A 23626-nucleotide genomic window follows, 5' to 3' on the forward strand; every position below is an offset into this window, starting at 1 on the left:
TGGAGAAGGAAATGGCAACCCACTCCAATATTCTTGCCTGGGAAATTCCATGGACAGACAGGCCTGGTGGGCTGCAGTCCCTGGAGTCACATAGAGTCGGACACGACTGAGTGACTACCACTGATGATAGACTGAGTACCTTAAATAGGAGACATTTATTTCTCACAATTCTGGAGACTGGGAAGTCCAAAATCATGGTGCTGGAAAGTTCAAAATTTGTTTGCTGGTGAGGGCCCTCATCCTGGCTTGCAGATGGCTGCACTTCTCTGTATCCTCATAGCAGACAGAGGAGGCTCTGGTGTCTTTTCTTCTCACAAGGACACTAATTCCATCATGGGGGCTCCACCCTCACGACTTTATATTTCATTATCTCCCAAAGGAGATATCCCCTTTATCTGATATCTTAATGTCACTTCCTCTATCTTCAACATGTGATTTTTACGAGGTTCAAACATTTGGTTGACAACAGTGGATAAATCATAAATAATGCTTCAGACTTATTGTTGGCTCAGTGATAAAGAAAGAAAGGGAAAGGGAAGTCACTCAGTTGTGTCCGACTCTTTGCAACCCCATGGATAGTAGCCTTCCAGGCTCCTCAGCCCATGGAATTTTCCAGGCAAGAGTACTGGAGTGGGGTGCCATTTCCTTCTCCAAGGCTTCTTCCCAACCCAGGGGTTGAACCTGGGTCTCCCGCATCACAGCCAGATGCTGTTGCTGCTGCTGCTGCTGCTAAGTCACTTCAGTCGTGTCCGACTCTGTGCGACCCCATAGACGGCAGCCCACCAGATTCCCCCATCCCTGGGATTCTCCAGGCAAGAACACTGGAGTGGGTTGCCATTTCCTTCTCCAATGCATGAAAGTAAAAAGGGAAAGGGAAGTCACTCAGTTGTGTCCGACTCTTTGCAACCCCATGGACTATAGCCTTCCAGGCTCCTCAGTCCATGGAATTTTCCAGGCAAGAGTACTGGAGTGGGTTGCCATTTCCTTCTCCAGGGCATCTTCCTGACCCAGGGGTTGAACCTGGGTCTCCCACATCACAGGCAGATGCTACTGCTTGCTAATTCAGGAGACACAGGAAATGCGGGTTTCGTCTGTCAGGAAGATTCTCTGGAGTTGGGGATGGCAACCCACTCTAGTACTCTTGCCTGGGAAATCCCATGGACAGAGCAGCCTGGAGGCTACAGTCATGGGGTCACAAAAGAGTCAGACATGACTGAACATGCACATATACTGTTTTTTCTGGAAGAGGAATTGAATGAATTCCAGGGATTGTTTTTCAAAATGTTTCCTTAATGCAATATGAGATATTAATGCATTTTCCAAGAGAAATTGGCTTCATGATGAAAGAAGTTTGGGAAATAGAGTATTAAAAAAAAACTAAACATATTTTTAAAGGCAGTTCTTCTCAGAGTCTTCATACGTAATGATACTATGCACAGTGAATTCTCAAGAGGACAAGACTACAGAATATAAACCATTTCTCATATTATCTTAAATAGACAGTGGTTTCTTAGGAAGAGTTCCAGAAACTAATGTTTTAAGGACAGCATTGTGAAAAGAAACTAGTTGAATTATATGAATATAACATCACCTATGTAGTATTCTTATAAAAACAAGTAAACCACCCTATTCTACCAAGGAGGGATCAAATCCATTTATGCAAGAAACTACAAACAACCAAGACTCCTGAAATAAGTCAATGTCATGGAAGACAAAAAGAAAAAAAAAGGGAGGGGGGGGGGAAATGTTTCTAAATTATGTGAGTCTGTGCTTAGTTGCTCAGTCGTGTCCAACTCTTTTCAACCCCATGGACTATGACCTGGTAGGCTCCTCTTGTCCATGGGGATTCTCCAGGCAAGAATAGTGGTGCAGGTTGCCATGCTTTCCTCCAGGGGATCTTCCCAACCCAGGGATCGAACCCAGGTCTTCCACATTGCAGGCAGATTCTTTACCATCTGAGCTATCAGGGAAGTTCTGATATGAAAGTCTAAAGAACTACTATTAATAAATGCAATGAATGAACTTTGTTCAGATCACTTAGGGGACAAATAAGCCCAGCTGTAAAGATCCTTATTGGAACAACTGGTAAAGTTTGAAACTACACTGTCATTAGATAATACAAAGTAGAGCAAAAATAAGATTCTGACTCAGTTACATTCTATTCCCCAGGTTTTTCCCAAAGTGCTTTGGTACCCGGGAATCTATACCGTAAGACCTGAAAACACGACAGTTATAAGTGGTACGTGCCATGCGCTCAGTCGTGTCCAACTCTTCTGCGACCATATGGACTGTAGCCCACCAGGCTCCTCTGTCCATGGGATTTCCCAGGCAGGAACACTGGAATGGGTTGCCATGCTTTCCTCCAGGGAATCTTCTGGACCCAGGGATCAAACTCGCATCTCCTACGTCTCCCAGACTGCTGGTGAACTCTTTATCCACTGATCCATTGGGGAAGCCCAAGTAATATGTTGCTGCTGCTAAGTCACTTCAGTCGTGTCTGACTCTGTGCGACCCCATAGACAGCAGCCCACCAGGCTCCCTCATCCCTGGGATTCTCCAGGCAAGAACACTGGGGTGGGTTGCCATTTCCTTCTCCAATGCATGAAAGTGAAAAGTGAAAGTGAAGTCGCTCAGTCTTGTCTGACTCTTAGCGACCCCATGAACTGCAGCCTACCAGGCTCCTCCGTCCATGGGATTTTCCAGGCAAGAGTACTGGAGTAGGGTGCCATCGCCTTCTCTGAAGTAGTATGTTAGTTCCAAGTAAAAAAAAAAAAAAAAAAGAAAGAAAAAGAAAAGGAACTTCCATGATGGCCCAGTGATTAGGCCTCTGCACTTCAAATGCAGGAGGTGTGAGTTCGATCCCTGGTCAGGGACTAAGATCCCACATGCCTCTTGATAGAAAAAAAAAGAAGAAAAAGAAAAAAACTCTTTTAAGCTGTACTGACACTGTGGTTATTGGGAACACTTGTGTGTGCAAATAAAGACTTCTTTAAAAACCCCATACAAGTTAGGGAACAATATTGTATTAAAGGTGAAAATTTTAAACAAATCTGCCCAAGAAAACCTGAGTTTTCACAAGATCATAAATCAACTATGCTCCAATAAAAATCCACCCTCTCCCCCAAAAGAACCCCAAGTTTAGGTCACCCATGAATTGCTGGAGTCCTTTTTCATTAAATAGTGTTTAAGGCTCAAAAAAAAAAAACCTTGGTGTTTCTTTAACTCCAGCTTCACAAACCTACCATTATAAATAATTGGGGATAATTATGAGAGCAGCTGAATAAACTGGAAAAGCCCAGGCACAAAGAAAAAAACCATAGGATGAAATGTGCAGTGCTGGAGTCAGCCCATAAATCTCTCTGCAATCAGAGTAACAGTTCCCCGTCTTCTCCAAACTGGAACCTATGTTTAAAGCAAACACCAAAGCAAACCTAACCAGTTCAAAATTATGCTACCCCCCAAAGTGAGTCTGGTTTCCTTTTACAGTTATAGGGAGAGAATCTCTGGGCCCTCAAATTAAATTCCCCTGACTCCAAACTGAGAAATACTTTAATAGCTTTTTTTCTGGAGGGCAGGATGTCCCTAATCCTAAAGCTTTGGGGGCTCCCTTTCCTTCCATCAACCCTGCAGCCCCCCAACTCTTCTCCCCTGGGAAATACAATGACTTCAGAAGCTTACTTTGATACCATGAGCAGACTTTAGCAAACCTGTTGCTGGAAGGGTCATATGGAGAAAATCAGAGTTTCCAGAAATTAAATAAATCATCTATCACTAAATGGTACATCTGGCCAATATTAATTAAAGACTGGGAAACTCCTCGGGGCAAGAGAGTAGGTGGCTGCCACATATATTGAGAGAGAGATCAATATATGACAATATGTGCTTTTTGTTGGAAATTACCATTAGGATTGTGACAGAATCCAGATTTCCCTGAATTCCTCTAAATAGCACTTTTCTGGGGCATGGTCAGGTCTACTCCTAGAGTCTTTGCTTATCATCTGTAAAAACAGAAGTGAAGGAGGAAGTTAAAGCTCCCAGAGCACTTGCAGGGCACCAGGCAATGTGCTAAGGGGTATGCAGAGACTGTTTCTATGTTTTGGCCGTCGTGTGGCTAGTGGGTGTGGGTGATCGCTTTACAAAGAATTTGAGTGTCCAGGATCTGAAGCCAGCCCTGGGATGCTTCCAAAGTTCTGGTCTTTCTGTCTAACACAAGAACTTAAATCAGCGCTTAAGTCAGCACTCCAACGCCTTAAGTGAAAGGGGTGTAGTAAAGGCATTATGGCCTCTGTTGCTGTTCAGTTGCTCAGTCATGTCCGACTCTTTGCGGCCCCATGGACTGAAGCATGCCAGGCTTTCCTGTCCATCACCATCTCCCGGTGTTTGCTCAAACTCATGTCCATTGAGTCAGGGATGCCATCCAATGTCAGGGTCTTAAATGAGTCAGCTCCTTGCATCAGCTAGCCAAAGTATTGGAGCTTCAGTTTTAGCATCAGTCCTTCCAATGAATATTCAGGGTTGATTTCCTTTAGGGTTGACTGGTTTCATCTCCTTGCTGTCCAAGGGGCTCTGAAGAGTCTTCTCCAGCACCAGTTAAAAAGCACTGATTCTTTAGCTATCAGATTTCTTTATGGTCCAATTCTCACATCCATACATGACTACTGGAAAAACCATAGCTGTGACTATGCAGACCTTTACTGTATTATGGCCTAGACACATGTTATGGTTGGAGCAAATGCCCAGAGGGACACTCTATCAGAATCAGTCAACCGAAGCTGTATTGTCCAGCACAGTAGCCGCAGCCACATGTGGAGTTTTGAACATTTGAAATGAGGCTAGCCTGAACTGAGATGTGTTGTAAGCATAAAACACATATTGTTTTCTTTTGAAGACTCAGTATGATTTGAAAAAAGAATACCTCGGACTTCCCTGGGGGTGTGTGCATGCTTGCTCAGTCGTGTTCAACTCTTTGCGACCCCATGGACTGCGGCCCACCAGACTCTTTTGTCCATAGGATTCTCCAGGCAAGAATACTGAAATGGGTTGCCGTTTCCTCCTCCAGGGGATCTTCCTGACCCAGGGATCGAAACTGTGTCCTACATCTACTGCACTGGCAGGCGGATTCTCTACCACTAGCCACCTGGGAAGCCCTCCTTGATGGTGCAGTGGATAAGAATCCACCTCCCAACACAGGGACACAGGTTCAATTCCTGGTCTGGGAAGATCCTACATGCCTCAGAGCAACTATTAATTAGCCTGTGCACCGCAACTATTGAACCTGTGCTCTAGAGCCCAGGTGGGATCCACAACTAGTGAGCCCACGAGCAGCGGCTATTGAACTCCACGTGCCTAGAGCCTGCGCTGTTCAACAAGAGAAGCCACTGCAACGAGAAGCCCTTGTACAGCAACGAAGACCCAATGCAGCCAAAAATAAATAAACTAAAAAAAAAAAAAAAAACCTCTTCTCAGCCATAAGAAAGAACGAAATAGTGCCATTTGCAGAGATATGAATTACCTTAGAGACTGTAAAACAGAGTGAAGTAAGTCAGAAAGAGAAAAACAATTATTTTATAATATCGCTTATATATGGAATCCAGAAAAACGGTACAGATGAACTTATTTGCAAAGCAGAAATAGAGACACAAATGTAGTGTCTGTGTCTACTTATAGATACCAAGGGGGAAAGAGTGTGGGATGAATTGGGAGATTGAAACCGGCACACATACAATACTAGTATAAATTAGGTAACTAATTAGAACTTACTGTATAGCATAGGGACCTCTGCTCAATGCTCTGTGGTGATCTAACTGGGAAGGAATTCCAAAAAAGAGGGGCTATGTATACACAGAGCTGATCCACTTTGTTGTACAGCAGAAACTATCACAACATGATAAGGCAACTATACTTCAAGGAAAAATTTAAAAACAAACCAAAATTAACCCTTTCTAGTTGAAAGCTGAAAAAAAAGAATACCTCATTAATAAATTCTCATATGTATCACATGTTGAAATGACCATGTTTACGTTCAGATCAGTTCAGTTGCTCAGTCGTGTCCGACTCTCTGCGACCCCATGAATCGCAGCACGCCAGGCCTCCCTGTCCATCACCAACTCCCGGAGTTCATTCAAACTCATGTCCATCAAGTCAGTGATGCCATCCAGCCATCTCATCCTCTGTCGTCCCCTTCTCCTCCTGCCCCCAATCCCTCCCAGCATCAGAGTCTTTTCCAATGAGTCAACTCTTCGCATCAGGTGGCCAAAGTACTGGAGCTTCAGCTTTAGCATCATTCCTTCCAAAGAAATTCCAGGGCTAATCTCCTTCAGAATGGACTGTTTGGATCTCCTTGCAGTCCAAGGGACTCTCAAGAGTCTTCTCCAACACCACAGTTTAAAACCATCAATTCTTTGGCACTCAACTTTCTTCACAGTCCAACTCTCACATCCATACATGACTACTGGAAAAACCATAGCCTCGACTAGACGGACCTTTGTTGGCAAAGTAATGTCTCTGGTTTTCAATATGCTATCTAGGTTGGTCATAACTTTTCTTCCAAGGAGTAAGCATCTTTTAATTTCATGGCTACATTTGTTTAAATATAATACCATTAAAATTGATTTCATCTGTTTCTTTTTAAATGTGGCTACTAGAAAATTTTAAATCACAAACGTGGCTCACCATATATTTCTACTGGACAGGTTTGGGCTTGATATTGAGAAAGAAAATTTCTCTCAACCACCCAAGAAGTGAAAAAGTGTTGGACTGCAAAATCTGCCACCTGGAGCCCGGTTTCTCTTTGAGATTCTCCTGTTCCCTACCCTCATCGTCATCTCTCACTTAAATTCAGTTTAAACACATGGTATGAAGGTGATCTTTCAAGATAAAAATCTGTTCTCCTCCTGGTTCCATGGCTTAAAATCCTTTGGGGTTTTTGTCCTGGGCTTTCAGGCCATACTCCTTAGCAAAGGAGTGTAACCTGGCTTTGGCTGACTTCTTCCAGCTTCACCTTTTACCCTTATTGCTCCAGTTTCATGTGTGTGTTGTGTTTCTGATACCTCCTCGTCTTTGCATTGGCTCTTCCTTTTCCTGAGAATGTCCTCTCTGCTTGCCACACATACCCAAACGTCCTGCACTAGCTATACCAACCACTGTCCTTTAACCGGTAGATTGTCCCCCAAGACCTAGCTTTACAGTCGCTCCTCTTGGTGCCTCCCCTGAACTTTCACCCTCTTAAGTGTTCTTCTCTAAGCTCCCTAACACCCTACATCTGCTTTTGTGGAGGCACTTACAGTTCTGATTTCCTGCTGGCTCGATTGTCTGCTTCCCTCATTTGACTCAGTTCCTTAAAGCCAGGAACCTTGTTCTTCATCTCGAATCCCAGGACCAAGCCTAAGCCTGACACCCAGTGAACATTCAATAGCTGCTTGTAAGTGAATTGAGAAGCAGGTCAGAGAACTGACCAAGGGTCATCCACTCCCAAATGGTGTATCAGTTAGAACTCTTGTGGATGCAAGTGACAGAAACCTCCACTCTGACCGGTTTGATTGTCTTACAGGATTGAAAAGCCTGTGTGTTCTAGCTTCAGGAACTGCTGGATTCCGTTGTCCAATCAGTGTCACTGAGATGTTGGTTTTCTTTTTTCCCATTTCTCTACCTCTCCACTGTGCTGGTTTTGTGTGAAGAGATTCTGTCCTTAGGACAACGAGATGGCTGATAAGCCTATCTTCCAGTTTCCAGTTGAGATAAACAATGTTAGCCACCTTGATAGTTTGAATGGAGGGTAGAATTTGCTCCTGCTGCCTCAAATTGGCCTGTCTGGGGGTCATGGGCCCAAGTTTGAACTAATAATTGTTGATGTGTGGATAAGAAACATTGATTGGCTCAGGTTTAATCATATGATGAAGCAATGGAACTGAGACTCACCTCAAGCAAGAGACTGAAAGCAAATCTCCTGAGGGCAACAGCAGGGTTCTCTTCATATTCAAAGGGAATAAAGAGTCTGCTGCAATGAAAGAAGAGCCCCGAGGCAAGTTGGTTCCAGAGTGCCTTCTTTTGCAAAAGTAGACATTTTCGGGACCATGGATGTCAAGAGAAATTCATGTTCTTACAACTGCACTGATTTTGTTTTTTTCCCTTGCTTTTGCATTTTCAAGGGACTCTGTACACTGGGTTATTCTTGTTAGATGTACAGGTATCATGTGCTGAGCTGTGCTCAGTCGTTTCAGTCGTGTCCAACTCTTTGTGACGCTATGGACTGGCCCACCAGGCTCTGTCCGTGGGATTCTCCAGGCAAGAATACTGGAGTGGGTTGCCATTTCCTTCTCCAAGGGAATCTTCCCAACCCAGGGATCGAACCCAGGTCTCCCGCATTGCAGGCAGATGCTTTAACCTCTGAGCCACCAGGGAAAGTGAAAGTAAAGTCGCTCAGTCGTGTCCGACTCTTTGCGACCCCAGGGACTATAGCCTATCAGGCTCCTCTGTCCATGGGATAAGAGTGCTGGAGTGGATTGCCATTTCCTTCTCCAATCTTCCCAACCCAGGGATCGAACCTGGGTCTCCCGCATTACAGGCAGACGCTTTACCGTCTGAGCCACCAGGGAAGCCTGAGCCACCAGGGAAGGCTTGTGCAAATCAACTGGAGAGCTATGTCAGTTGACTAGATAGACAGGTTAGAGATAGTTGAGAGACGCAAAATCCTACTGCTGCTTGATAAGACTCTGCTCTCTTTCCTGGCTTGAAAACTTACTCAGGAAAGTGAGAATGACTGAACTCCAAATCTCTTTCTGGTGAAATGGGGCACACTGAATGGAGACGTTTGGTGTCCCTTGGAAGAACAAGTCTTTAGTATCAGGGACCGTCAGTTCCAGGGCACCTCACAGTAGCTCCTTCTGTACAAATTCATTCATGCAAAACTTCTGAGTGCCTAACTATTCCCATTGGCAGTCTGTTAGGTAGGAGAGAGAGAGAGGTAAACAAAACAGATTTTAGGGAGCTCACATTAGAGAGAGCCAATAGAAACCCAAATAAGATACTTTCACACTGAGATAAATGCTATGAGTAAGTTTGAGTGATACGAATGAGAGGAAGTAAGAGTGAGTTATTTTAGGTAGATGTTTTCTCAAAGGTGGGATGAGAGCTGGTGCCTGGAGGATGAGAAAATGCCAACCATGCAAATCACTATTTAGGACTTCCCAAGAAGATGGAGAGTATAGCTGGGAAATGTGGAGTCGCACCTTGCTCCTCAAGGGGAGATTCCAGACCAGCAGCATCAGAACCCCTGGGAGCTTATTAGACAAGCCGAATCCCAGAACCCACCCCAGCCCTACTGAGTCAGAATCCACATTTAATGAAGTGGCCCAGGTGATCCATAGGCATGGCAAACTTTGAAAAATGCTGGGCTCTTGATCTTTTCTGCAGCTCACTGGGAAGGTATAAAACCTGCTGAGGCAGGGAGTAGGGAATATTGCTGTCAACAGCCGCTAGAAATGGAACATTTGCTGCTGCTGCTTCTGTAACAGACCAGCCGGGGTGCTAGAGAAGATCATGAGGTTTTCACGTGTTAGGGTCCTAGAGGTTTTCTAGGTTAGTTCCCTTGCTTTACAGGAGACTGAGTTTCTTGGAGAAGGCTTGACCTGCCCAAGGTGGGCGCCTCTGGGCAGGATCTAGGATCTAGGATCTAGGAGTTTCCTTTCTCTGGGCGACCTTTCAAATATTGACAGGACAGATTAGAGTGAGAATGGAGGAGGGAATGATGAGGTGATTGGGAAATATTTTCACATGCAGCGCTGGAAAACAGCTGGCCTTGGTGTTTCATTCTGTGAGGCAGAACTAAGAAAATATACATGAGAACCAGGTTCATTTACAGGGAAGCAAATTTCAGCTCAAGGCTAGGAACCTTTCTAAGATTTAGAGCCAAATAAATGGAAGTGCCTCATATAGGCAGTTAGTTCAGTCGTTCAGCCGTGTCCGACCCTTTGCTACCCCATGGACTGCAGCACACCAGCCTTCCCTGTCCATCACCAACTCCTGGAGCTTGGTCAAACTCATGTCCATTGAGCCGGTGATGCCATCCAACCAACTCATCCTCCGTCGTCCCCTTCTCTTCCTGCCTTCAATCTTTCCCAGCATCAGGGTCTTTTCCAATGGGTCAGTTCTTCACATTAGGCGGCCAAAGTATTGGAGCTTCAGCTTCAGCATCAGTCCTTCCAATGAATATTCAGTCCTTCCAATGAATAATCCTTTAGGATTAACTGGTTGGATCTCTTTGCATTCCAAGGGACTGTCAAGAATCTTCTCCAACACCACAGTTCAAAAGCATCTATTCTTCGGCACTCAGCTTTCTTTATGGTCCAACCTTCATTTCCATACATGACTACTGGAAAAACCATAGCCTTGACTAGTGGACCTTTGTTGGCAAAGTAACGTCTCTGCTTTTTAATATGCTATCTAGGTTGGTCATAGCTTTTCTTCTACGGAGAAAGCGTCTTTTACTTTCATGGCTACAGTCACCGTCTGCAGTGATTTTGGAGCCCCCCAAAATAAATGGTGTTTATTTATTACTGCCTGTATGGGAGACAGAGCCTCCGGCCCACTATCGCTGCAGCTCCGGGCTCTTTCTTCTCCTCCAATCTCAGCAGGGGCGTCAGGAATGGGCCCCAACAGCCTCGGGCCTCACACCCTGTGCCATCAGGTGTTTTAATGGTGTTTAAAAAAATAAAAGTCTCTCACTGTTTCCCCCATCTATTTGCCATGAAGTGATGGGACCGGATGCCATGATCTTCAATTTTTGAATGTTGAGTTTTAAGCCAGCCTTTTCACACTCCTCTTTCACTTTCATCAAGAGGCTCTTTAGTTGTTCTTCGCTTTCTGCCATAACGGTGGTGTCATCTGCATATCTAAGGTTATTGATATTTCTCCCAGCAATCTTGATTCTAGCTTGTGCTTCATCTAGCCCAGCACTTCGCTTGATGTACTCTGCATTTAAGTTAAATAAGCAGGGTGACAATATACAGACTTGATAGTACTCCTTTCCCAATTTGGAACCAGTCTGTTGTTCCATGTGGGGTTCTACAGTTGCTTCTTGACCTGCATACAGATTTCGCAGGAGGCGTTTTCCTTCCCAGGGATTTGGGGTGGGGAAAGCTTGGGTGGGGCGAGGGCTGGTGAGAAGCCGACTGGCCGGCCTCAGATTGCTGGGGCCTAGGACAGGACGGCGCAGGGTGTGGGGCCAGAGGCGGTTGGGGCCCTTTCCTGACGCCCCCGCCGAGACTGGAGGAGAAGAAAGAGCCCGGAGCTGCAGCGATAGAGGGCCAGAGGCTCTGTCTCCCATACAAACAGGAAGTATCCACAAAATCCCCACTCTGGTAGGAACTTGACTAGATCAGGGTTTCACAAAAGATAGTCGCTTGCATCTTCACATTTTTGTGGGGCATATCGTTTGTAAGTATTTTAAGTTGATATAAAAATATGAATATGTGTAAAAGTACACTAATCTTCATTGTACACTGGATGAATTTTCACCGTCTAAGTCTATACCTTTGTTATCTACCATCCAGATCAAAATACCAAACGTACCCAGCACCCGCCCTACACTTTCCAGCCAATAATGCTTCTCTCTCTAGGTAACCACTGTTCTTGCCTTGATTACAATCAATTTGCACATCTCTGAACTTATATCAAGTTCATATAAAGTGTGTCCATTTTTTACGTAAAGTTTTTCTCTAAGTAGATTCATTTTTATCTAAGAAACAACATAAATGAAATAATCGTTTGATGTGATAGGTGTTTCTCCCCAATATACACTAAAACGCACAACTTGCAAAATGAGCTTCTTCGTGTACCAAGAGACCACATTTTGTTTCTCAAAAGCGACCAGATGATTTTTTATGTCCTTGCAACTTGAAGATTTGCGGTGAAAAGCCCAAAGTTCACGGAATACCCTGTCACAATCCCGATGCCATCATACGCCAGCGACCCATCTAACTAAAACACTTGTTGAATACCTAGCAGCGACTCTCAAAGGCACTGCGCTCCACTCTCTGGAAAAGACCCCACTTTCTGATTTCAAGGGGAGGGAAAGAGAAGAGTAAATCATCTCAGGGTGTGTTATGGTAAGTGCTGCCGCTCAGGTGAGCACCCTGACACAGAGGAAGGGCGGTTTCCGGAGTCAGGGAGCAGAGGAGAGGGTGGGTGAGCATATCAGTCGGCACCTCCACCAGCCACCCGACTTTGATCACTTCGCCGGAGCGCAGCAGCTGCCGTCAACCTCAGCCTTCCTTAGCAACCTGAGGGGCCGCCCAGGCGCCTTCCTATTAGCCGGGAGGGGTTTGATGGGCAGCTCTGCCGCGCAACCCCGGCGCGCAGCTCCTGGCGCCGCGCTCACTCACGGCGGGCTCGGAGGCGTTACCGCCCCCTGGGTGTCCCGCCCACCTCCCTAGCGGCGCGCGGCGCATGCGCGGGCGGTTTGGGGCTGTGGGCAGGGCTAGCGCCGAGCCGGAGCAGCTGCGGAGAGGCTCCTGGGCTCCGCCGAGGTCGCCGCTCCCGCTCCTCGCTTCGGCCGCCGCAGTTTCCAAGCCGCCGCCGGGGGAGCGGCCGCTTATTGTCTTTCTCCGCGGCCAAGGTGCGGAGCTGCTCCAGCTCGGCCCGCGGGGGAGCCCCGGGCACCGCACGGTGAGAGCGCGATTGAACTCGGCGGAGTTGGGGGAAGTTTTGCGGTTAGAGGAGGGGTCGCGGCGGGGATCGCGGGCCGCTCCGGGAGGGGGCGCGGGGCTGCTGGGGTGCGGCCGGGGGCGCGCGCGGGCTGGGATGCATGGGCGCGCGGGATCGCCCCCCGGCTCCCCGCGCCTCAGCCCGGGCCCCCCATCACGCATTGTCTGCCCGGGGCCGCGGCGCGCCTCGCCGCTCCCGCAGCCCAACCCCGGGGCCGCCTCCGCTCCCGGGTTGGGGGGGCGCGGCCGGTCCCGCCCGGCTGCGATGGCCCCTTCCCGCGAGGCATCCCGGCGGGGCCCGGACCTCCGGGTCGGCTCCTCCGGGAGCGGGGGCCGCAGTCGCCCCCCGCCCCCGGGAGCTGCGGCTGCTCCGCGGGTCCCACCGGTCCGGGTGCCGGCGAACAAGTGCCGAGGACTCGAGGGAGCGGCTCTCGGGGGCTGCGGCGAGCGGTAAACACGCCGGGCCGGGCCGGCCTCGCGGGGGCGCCCTGGGCGCCTGCTCCCGGGGGCGCGGCCGGGGCGCCCGCGCGGGTCGGAGACGTGCAGCCCGGGGGGGACCCGCCTTGGGACCGTGGCCTGGGCTCCGCTCTTGTCGAGTTCAAGTGCAGCCAAACTTTGAAACCAAAGAATACTTTTTTTTTTTTGGTAAATACCACTTACTGAACCCCTTTTCCTTCCCCCCTCTTCCCCCCCCACCAAAGTCAACCAGTAGGTTAAACTTTTAAATAAATATGGGGGAAGTCCTCAAGAGTTTTTCTATCAGAAGAAAGGATAGGGTTTTGTTTTTTTTTGGTAATAGTGCTTAGAACAAAATGACTCCGTAGCATTTAGTTTTCTAGATCTTAACTGTGAACTCAGAAGTTCACAAATGTAAGTTGGATTGAGCAATACTTGGTGTTCAGTCTGAGCTTTTTAACACTCCTCAGTGAAGTTATTTTGAGAGTTTGTTGCCGCAGGCATACGGAACTAAAGTAAAAAACAGTGCCTTTTTTTCTCGTTCAGCAACCCCCTCCCCCGTTTTATTTTCATAAGTGACTTTTTCTATTTTTTTTTTTTAAATCGTTGGATCCCCCAGATCAGGATAAACGCTGGAAAAATCACTTGGAAGAATCGTTTTCAGCAAGTTTGTAAAGGAACTGTGATAAATCATTGTTACAGTCCCGTAGCCTTCCGTGGTCTCTTGGGGATTTGCAGACGGCAAGCCCTGTTGTCAAGCTTTGGGTGCTTCGTTCTGCTGAATTCAGTTCATTTGGCTTATGAAGTCAGAATGATTCTGTTTAAATCCCCACGGTGGATCCAGCATAAATGTCTGTCAAATTGCGTGGTGGAAGAAAATGACCAGAATGTGTTTCTATCCATTGTTTTGTATTCCTTTGCCGTCTGTTAAATTAACAAGTAAACTTCGAACCAAACACCGTGCGGGTCAGTTTGCCTTTGGATTGGTTTCTCCTGCTGAGTGACCGATGTGAGGTGTGCCCTGGGTTTTTCTGGTTTCTTTGGCCTCATTTTGCAACTGTGTTCACCTGCCAAAGCTAAAGAAAAATGTCCTGATGGCATAAGCTTGGATTTTTGAAGTACAGCCACAAGGTTGGTTTTAGGAGTCATAATCCTTGCCCTTTGGGTTTTCCTTCCCAAAGTTGTGCAGCTTTAGATGGCTTGTATGTAGGGGGTGGGGTGGGGGCTGGGAGGAGGGGTTGACAGAGGTTGAAAGGAGTTGTCAGGGAGGGACAAAATGTAAACAAACACTGCTTAGAACCTTAAGTGACAAGCAGATCAGTTCCTCTGCCTCTCTGATAGCATGTTATACATATCTTTTTTAAGGGTTTCTTGCACTTTATTTTTTTTAAATCTTTTTTTTAGGGTTTCTTGCACTTCATTTTTTTTTGCCTAACGACTAGTTACTGCATATGTAATATAAATGGACTCCTTTTCCAGCCTGTTGACTCCGCAGGGCTGTGATGAGTCTCAGCTGTGTGCCTCTTTGCCCAGGAGTCTTAGCACAGGTGCTCAGGAGGTATTTGTATTGGGCGAAGTGGCTTGATTGGTACTTCACCCAAACATGGGACCCAGAGAACCACTGAACCTGAGGACTCGTTCACGGTGACAGCTTACTTGCAGGCCTGTAATGCGATTTACTGTACTTCATACAAGGATGTCTGACCTTTCCTGTTAACCCGTTAATTACTTCTTGAAAAGAATCGAGGTTTAAATCGTGTGCTGTGGATTTTGTAAAGTGGTTTCTGATTGGGGAAATTTCTCCCTTTTTTGTTGAAATGGCTAAGACTGCCCGGCACATCCATTCATTCACTCCCCTGCCTGTTTATACCTCTGTTGTGACCTGGGGAGGTAGCACAGTGTAGAAGAACGCACATTCTTTGGAATTAGGTAAATTTGAATTCAAATCCCCACCCTTCCGTTGATTAGGTGGGTAGCCTTGACCTGGGTAGGCAGGTCCCTTATCCCCTCTGAGCTTCGGCTTCCTACCGTGTAAGGTATAGTAACATACTTTAGAGCCTTCTTAGAAATAAATGAAGCTGTGTGATGATCGTCATAGTATGCCTGCTATCTGGTAGCTGTAATGACAGTGATTTGGGTACTTTTTTGAATGATTTAAAGCATGTTTAAAAGTCTGATGCATCTGAGCATACTGGTTTCTCTGTTTTACATAAAGAGGGAACGCTTCTCAGGACACTCAAAACCGGTGCTGTGGGACAGCCCAGAGGGATGGGGTGGGGAGGGAGGTTGGGGGGGGGATTCAGCATGGGGGACACATGTCCACCCGTAGCTGATTCATCTTGATGTGTGGCAAAAACCACCACAATATTGTAAAGCTTTCAATTAAGATAAATTAATTTTTTTTTAAAAAGAAATGCACAGTGGCTGTTGTGAAATAATATGTGGTATTCCTACTGATAGTAATATATATAATTATTTGTTATGTTTTGATTTGTTAATTCTACAAAAGTAGTGCCCCTAGTATAACAGTTAAAAAAAAAAGAGGGAATGCTTCTGGGAATTGAGTCTTAAATGCAATTTTTTAAAAGGTGAAGTTGAGCTGAACGTTAATAGAATTAGCAGTTTTATCTTCTCAATCAGTTGTTAATCTTTGAGTGGGCCTGGCAGTGTGACTCAGTAGGACAGAACTCTGCATTTATAGTGTTTAGGAAATGGTCAGAAATGGGTTGTTTTCAAGACTTGGAGTAGGGTATCTGAGTTATTTATTTCCAGCTCTTCTTCCTTATTTTACCTTAATTTTGAAAAATAGTTGATATGGATTATGACTGCATTTCTCAAACTTGCTTAAAATGGAACTGGCCTGTGGGTTAACAGAGGTGGTATTACTTCCTCTTCAAAAACGCTTTTGAAGGTGCCACCATTTGTGGGAGGAAGCAGTGATTTAAATCAGTTATACCAACGTATTTAGAAAATTCACAATACCAAGTGGAATAGATACATTCCAGAAATATTAACCTGTCGTGGCATTTCTGTATATTGAATCTCATCTTTCCATTTTTTAATAAAATAAAGGCAAAAAGTTAATCATGAAGGATTACAGTAAACCTTTAAAAATTATATTTGACCAGACTCACAGATGGAGGGGGAAAAACCAAAGCTGACAAAGCTAGATGAACCCACTTGGACTTTTGATAATTCCCTTTTAAAGTTAACGTTGCCGTGTGCTTGAATACACAGGGTTATTACTGGTGGGGACAAGCATCCATTTGGAAGCTGTGCTCCCAAGTCACTGTCAGGCTGTCTTACCCGCCGTCCATGGGGAGAGAGGAGGAAGCTGTTGGTGGAAAGAAGTTAGCTTCCTTCACGTCTTCGCATTTGTGGTCCTGTAGTCCACAGGGGTTGATGGGGACAGATTGAGTAGAAGATGGGTAGGTAACCCATCTTGGTCTGTCCTTGCTGAAAGGCACCAGGAGGCCTGATACCGAGATACGCTGGTTATTACGAGTGTTTGTGTAGGACAGTGGTGTATTTTCCTTTACTTCTTCAGAGCTGTGTTCAGAGCCCTGGAAAGGTGGGTGTCAGTGTGCCTGATGTGGCTGTTGGCATGGGGAGAAGGGATTTACCATTTATGTCCCTCAGTAAGCTCTCCTATTAGTAATCAGTTCTTTTGAAGTTTCACTTACAATCCTATCGTAAGCCCGTGTTTGGCCACAGAAATTGTCTTTACCACTTCAAAAGGCTAGTTATTCCTGAATGGTTAGGAATTAAGTATGTTGCACGGTAATGAGTTAGTCTTCTAGACAGCTGAAGATGTCAAGCAAGAGAAAAGGACCTTGGAGTTAGGCAATGTAGTGTTCCATCGACCCAAGGCAATTGCTGGTGATGTCTGCTGAAAGCGTGTGATCCAGGACTGCATGGCTGACTTCCTGAGTTTCACCAGTTATTGGCAGTGTGTTCTTGAGGAGGCTACTTCATGTGTCTCAGACTTAGCATCCTTACTTATAAAATAAGGACAAATTTGATATTGTCATCCAATCTCCTGCCCTCTACTGTCAGTGAGAAACTCCGGAGGTAAAACACTGCACAGGTGCTTTGTCTTATTGTAGTTTTGTTGGTTGGCTACTGGTTTGGATCAAATTCAAATCCTAGTATAAAATGGGAAAACATCTAATGAAGTTTATTGATTTTTTTCTTTATTATATCATTTCTTTTGCTGTTCTTAGGGAAATGGATACTTCTCACTTTCGCCTCTTTGCAGATTTCCTTTTACAATGCATTTGTTATGGGATATTTTTCTAAATTCAGTGCTTGCTGGGAGACCCACATTACTCTGAAATCACAGGAACTGACATTGGATCCCAGTACTTGAAGTCAGGTGAAACCACAATAAACAGTGAACAAAGAATGTCAGAATGTTTCAGAAGTGTACAAAAGAAGCTAGTCACTGTCTGATCTTTACTGACTCATTTTCTTAAAAAAAGGTTTACTCAAATCAGGGAATGTGCCTCTTACGTGTCAGATGTTATACTGTGTGTCTTACATTTTATATGTGACTGAGCTGTGTGGCATGTAGGGTATTAGTTCCCAGACCAGGGATTGAACCCTACATTGGGAGCGTGAAGTCTTAACCACTGGACCACCAGGAAAGTCCTACATTTATTTCATTTTTGAAACAAATCAGTGAGGCAGGACTTACTGATTCATTCTAGGAGGGCTTCCCTGGTGGCTCAGATGGTAAAGAATCTGCCTCAATGCAGAAGACCCAGGTTCCTTGGATCAGGCAGATCCCCTGGAGAAGGAAATGGCAACCCACTCCAGTATTCTTGCCTGGAGAATTCCATGGACATAGGAGCCTGGCAGGCTACAGTCCATGGGGTCATAAAGAGTCGGACATGACTGAGTGAGTGACACTTTCAGGAGGGGGAAACACCCACGAAAATGATTTGACAGTGGTCACATAGTTTTAAATTTTGGTGCTAAAATTTGAATAACCTGAACTCACTCTATTTTGACTGCAAAGGGCATGCTTTTCACATCATTAATGTCACCTGAAAATAGTACAATTTGTAAACAAATCAGGTTTATTGAGTTGCTGTTTATGTGATAAAATGCACCCATTTTAAGTGTACAGAGTTTGACAAGTTTTGACGAATATATTCATGCATGTAGCTTAACAGCACAATAAAGGTATAGAATGTTTCCATCACTCCAGAAAGTTCCTTTGTGTTCTCCAGAGAGTTCTGCCTCCACCCCTCACTCTGCTGCCTAGCTCACCATAGGCAGCCATCACTCTGCTCTCTGTCACCAGTTTTGTTTACAAACTATGGCCCGCAGACCAGATCTGCCCTGCTGTTGTTTTTTAATTACTCTTTATTGGGACACAGCAGTGTCGCTTTGTTTCCATATTGTGTGTGGTTGCTTCGGTGCTGCAGTGACAGCAGTTACAAGACACCCTGTGGTCCACAAAGCTGAGAATAGTTACTATCTCACAGAAAAAGTGTGCTAAGCCGTGTTCTGTATAACTAATTATAATTATGACATTTGGACAATTCTGTAGTATTCAGTGCATATTCAGCTTTTCCTGTTTGTCTTCCAAATAGCTTTTTGTAGTTAATTTAAGAAAAAATCAGGATATTATTCCATTGCATGTGTGTGTATACGTGGGCACACGCACATTTGGACATAGTTCTGTGAATAGTGTCGCTATGAGCATGGGGCGGGGGGCATGTATGTTTTTGGATTAGAGTTCTAAACTTTTCAAGTTAGTTGTCTTATTACTGCCCCACCTGAAAGTAAAAAGACTTTGCTCTGTATTTTTCTCCTAGAATTATTATAGTTCAGAATTTTACAGTTTAGGTTTATGAATCACTTGAGTTACTTTTTCTAGTGGTACAAAGTGTGGATTGAGATTAATTTTTTTTTTTTTTGCATGTGGGTGTGTGTAGTTGTTCCCAGCAATTTTGTTTGAAAAGACATCTTTCTCCATAGAATTGCCTTTGTACCTTTGCTGAAAGCCACCTGATGATGTATGTGTGGGTCTGTTCCTGGATTCTGGATTCTGTCATTTTGGTCTGTCTTTCATTTTTCCTTTACCACACTGTTGATTACTGTATCTATATAGTAAGTCTTGAAATCAGGTAGTATGAGTTCTCTGAGTTACTTTTCAGAATTATCTTTGCGTGTTCTAGTTGCTTTGCCTTTCCAATTACGTTTTACTTACTTATGTTTATTTATTTTTTGGCTGCACTTCAAAGCTTGTGGGACCCTACTTCCCTGACCAGGGATTGAATCTGGTCCCTTGACAGTGAAAGTCCTAACCATTGGGTCTCCAGGGAATTCCCCCCAAGTATATTTTAGAATCATCTTGTTTAGAAGAATCCCGCCAGGATTTCTGATTGGCCCTGTATTGAATCTGTAGATCACTTAGGGTAGAATTGACAGCTCAGCCATATTGAGCCATGAACATGATTTATGACGTTCTATTTATTTCGACTTTTTTTTTTTTAGTTGTTAGTGTTTTGTAGATTTTAGTCATTGGATCTTACATGTTTTTAAAATAAGATTAATATGTATTTCATATTTTCTGGTGCTGTTGTGAATGATGCTTTTAAAATTTCAGTTTCCTGTTGTTCATTGCTAATCTGTAGAAATAGGATTGAATTATTTTATGCTGACCTTTTGTCTTACAGACTTTCCTGGTGGCTCAGACGGTAAAGCGTCTGTCTACAGTGCGGGAGACCCGGGTTCAATCCCTGGGTTGGGAAGATCCCCTGGAGAAGGAAATGGCAATCCACTTCAGTACTATTGCCTGGAAAATCCCATGGACAGAGGAGCCTGGCAGGCTGCAGTCCATCGGGTCGCAGAGAGTCCATCGCGACTGAGCGACTTCACTTTCCTTTCCTTTGTCTTACAAACTTGCTAAACTTACGTGGGCTCTTGTTTGTAGACAGTAATGTCATTGGCACATACAGGAAGTTTGATTTCTTCTTTGCAGTCTATATGCCTTATATTTCTTTTTCTTTATTGAACTGGCTAGGACCTAAGTGGACCTTTTCCTGATGTTAGGGGGAAAACATTCCTCTTTCACCGTTAACATGATGTTCTTTATAGTTTTTGTTTTTGTAATTGCAAAGGTGTTCTTTATCAAGTTGATAAAGTTCTGTTTCTAGTTTGCTGAGTTTTTTATCATGAATGGGTACTGAATATTGTCACAGGCGTCTTCTGCATCTGTTGAGGTGATCATATATTTTTTCTTCTTTAATCAGTAGATATGGTGAATTACACTGCTTTTTCAGTGTTGAACTAGCCTTGTATTCTTTTGATAATCCTCAATCATGATGTATTTTTATATATTGTTGGATTCAATTTGCTACTGAATCTTTTTTATTTTATTTGTCTATTAATGTTCCTTTAAAAAGTTCTTGGTCATATGTGTAATACTCATATCATAGTTGTTTAAGTCCTAGCTCATTAATTCCATTATTTGTTTCTATAGGCCTTTTTTGTTTGTTTTCCTTTTCGGGTCACATCTTGGTAATTTCTTGTTAGATCCTAGAAATGGTGAACTTTATTTTGTTGATTGCTGTTAATTGGCCCAAGTTAGAGCAACCCTAGCTGTATCCTTCGACTCTCAGACTTGTTTCACCCCATTATTAAGGCATGAAGCCGCCATAGTTTTCACTGAAGAGTGGTATGTTCTCCGTTTGCGCTGGTCTGAGTCTCTGCCAGCCCTGTGTGAGCTCTGGGGTTATGTAGCATACGGCCCTTGGGTCACTCTTTGCCTGCCCTGTGTGAGCTCCGGGGTTATGTAGCATACGGCCCTTGGGTCACTCTTTGCCAGCCCTGTGTGAGCTCTGGGGTTATGTAGCATACGGCCCTTGGGTCACTCTTTGCCTGCCCTGTGTGAGCTCTGGGGTTATGTAGCATACGGCCCTTGGGTCACTCTTTGCCTGCCCTGTGTGAGCTCTGGGGTTATGTAGCATACGGCCCTTGGGTCACTCTTTCCTGCCCTTGTAAATTCACAGTGTGCACACACAGCTTATTATTCGTCGTTAGACTCAAGCAGGCTTCTATGTCCTCTTCTGGAGATCCTTCTTCATGCAGCTCCCTCCTTTCTGGAACTCTGGTTTTTAGGTTCCTAAGCCTTCTCATGCTCTTGGACTTCCTACTTCACAAGCCTGCCTTGCTCTGCTTGAGCTCCTCAAAGCACATGGTCCAGGATGTGCCCCCAGGCTGAGAAAGCTGGTGCATGTGTGCAGGTCACCTCTTCCCAGTCCTGTGCTGCTGGTGGTCCCGTGACTAAAAGGTGTTGCCGTTTTGCCGTTCAGTTTTTTGGTTGTTGGGGGGCGGGTGGGAGCAGGAAGGAGTCTGGATCTAGGTACTCCATCATCGTTGCAAATTGAAATCCTTTGAAAGAGTATAATTTATTGATGATGCTTAAAATCTCCGTACAGGAGTCTTCAAGTCTTTGTGGTTGTAAATATCAAAGAAATGTTTGTTAAATGTCTATGTAGCTAGCCTTTACTCTGTAGGGAATACAGAAGAAGTCATGTCCAACTGTTTGCGACCCTATTTACTGTAGCCCTCCAGGCTCCTCTGTCCATGGGATTTCCCAGGCAAGAATATTGGAATGGCAAGAATATTGCCATTCCCTTCTCCAGGTGATTTTCCCGACCCAGGGATCGAACCTGGGTCTCTTGCTTGGCAGGCAGATTCTTTACTACCTCTATAGTATATACGTGAGATTAATCAAAGATGTGGAATGCTCTAGTGATGAGCAGAAAAGTGGTCTGATACTTTCATATAACGATTCTTTCTTTTACATCTTTGTTTCTTAACCTGTATTTATAATTTCCTTCTATGGCACAGGATGAAGTGAGTCAGTGGGTAGAGTATTGGCTCTTTCAGATGTGTTTGGGGACTTATTTGCTCTGTGGCTTTAGGTAAATTGTCTCTGAAAATCAGCATTCTCTTTCGTAAAATAGGCATGTGACATACGTTGTAAGGTTGTTTGTTAATTTATTCAGCACACATTTGGGTGCCTTCTGTCGTCAGGCACTTTCCTAAGTGATGGGATTTCAGAGACAAAAGGCAGTTGCTGCCATCAAGGGGCTGACATCTTAGTGAGAGAAGCAGAACATAAACAGGTAGAAGGCCGGTCGTGACAACTGTAGGAAGAAGATGAAGAGTGTTCAGAACACTGGGAGAGGATGTCAGCTTCCTGAGAGAGACCTGAGGGAAGCGGCAAGAGCAGACCTGAAGAGCTCTGGATGTCCGCGTGGAAGGAGCATGGGGCAAAGACCCTCAGGTGAGAGTGCGAACGTGCCGACGGGGGCGGAGGAGGGGGCGCGAGGGAAGAGCAGCGTGTATGCAGCTAGCTGTTGCTGGTGGCTAGTCGCTGAGCTGTGTCCCATTCTTCCGCATGGACTCTCCAGACTCCTCTGGCCTTGGAATTCTCCAGGCAAGAGTACTGGAGCGGGTTGCCATTTTCTTCTCTAGGGGATCTTTCTGACCCAGGGATTAAGCTTTGTTTCTCTGGGAGGCCGGGTTAAGCAAAATCGGTTCAGATCAGTCGCTCAGTCGTGTCCAACTCTTTGTGCCCCATGAATCGCAGCACGCCAGGCCTCCCTGTCCATCACCAACTCCCGGAGTTCACTCAAACTCATGTCCATCGAGTCGGTCATGCCATCCAGCCATCTCATCCTCTGTCGTCCCCTTCTCCTCATGCCCCCAATCCCTCCCGGCATCAGAGTCTTTTCCAGTGAGTCAACTCTTCACATGAAGTGGCCAAAGTACTGGAGTTTCAGCTTTAGCATCAGTCCTTCCAAAGAACACCCAGGACTGATCTCCTTTAGAACGCACTAGTTGGATCTCCTTGCAGTCCAAGGGACTCTCAAGAGTCTTCTCCAACACCACAGTTCAAAAGCACCAATTCTTCGGCGCTCAGCTTTCTTCACAGTCCAACTCTCACATCCATACATGACCACAGGAAAAACCATAGCCTTGACTAGACGGACCTTTGTTGGCGAAGTAATGTCTCTGCTTTTTAATATGCTATCTAGGTTAGTCATAATTTTCCTTCCAAGGAGTAAGTGTCTTTTAATTTCATGGCTGCAGTCACCATCTGCAGTGAGTTTGGAGCACCCCCCAAAAGTAATAAAGTCTAACACTGTTTCCACTGTTTCCCCATCTATTTGCCATGAAGTGATGGGATCAGATGCCATGATCTTCGTTTTCTGAATGTTGAGCTTTAAGCCAACGTTTTCACTCTCCTCTTTCACTTTCATCAAGAGGCTTCTTAGTTCCTCTTCACTTTCTGCAATAAGGGTGGTATCCTCGTCATCTGCATATCTGAGGTTATTGATATTTCTCCTGGCAATCTTGATTCCAGCTTGCGTTTCTTCCAGCCCAGCGTTTCTCATGATGTACTCTGCATATAAGTTAAATAAGCAGGGTGACAGTATACAGCC

At 45.2% G+C, this 23626-nt stretch overlaps 1 protein-coding gene and 1 non-coding gene across 11 annotated transcripts in view; one reads left to right on the forward strand and one right to left on the reverse strand.

Annotated features, from left to right (window-relative positions):
* Positions 1-8522: 8522 nt before the first annotated feature.
* On the reverse strand, positions 8523-8594 carry TRNAY-GUA (transfer RNA tyrosine (anticodon GUA)). Its single transcript has one exon. It is a non-coding gene; the product is annotated as a tRNA-Tyr (tRNA).
* A 3865-nt stretch (positions 8595-12459) lies between these two features.
* Positions 12460-23626, forward strand: part of AKAP13 (A-kinase anchoring protein 13) — a 320810-nt gene continuing 309643 nt past the window's right edge. For 8 of the 10 annotated variants that reach the window (XM_060402001.1, XM_042235066.2, XM_042235065.2 and 5 more), the window contains exons 1-2: positions 12472-12663; positions 19847-22464. In XM_060402001.1, coding sequence (XP_060257984.1) covers positions 22338-22464 — 127 coding nt within the window. In that variant the 5' untranslated portion in view covers positions 12472-12663; positions 19847-22337. Of the gene's footprint in view, positions 12664-19846; positions 22465-23626 lie in introns of all 10 variants that reach the window. The other 2 variants (XM_060402005.1, XM_027975368.2) reach the window with 1 other exon arrangement.

Source organism: Ovis aries, chromosome 18 (assembly GCF_016772045.2).
Source record: "Ovis aries strain OAR_USU_Benz2616 breed Rambouillet chromosome 18, ARS-UI_Ramb_v3.0, whole genome shotgun sequence".
Classification (NCBI taxonomy): domain Eukaryota; kingdom Metazoa; phylum Chordata; class Mammalia; order Artiodactyla; family Bovidae; genus Ovis; species Ovis aries.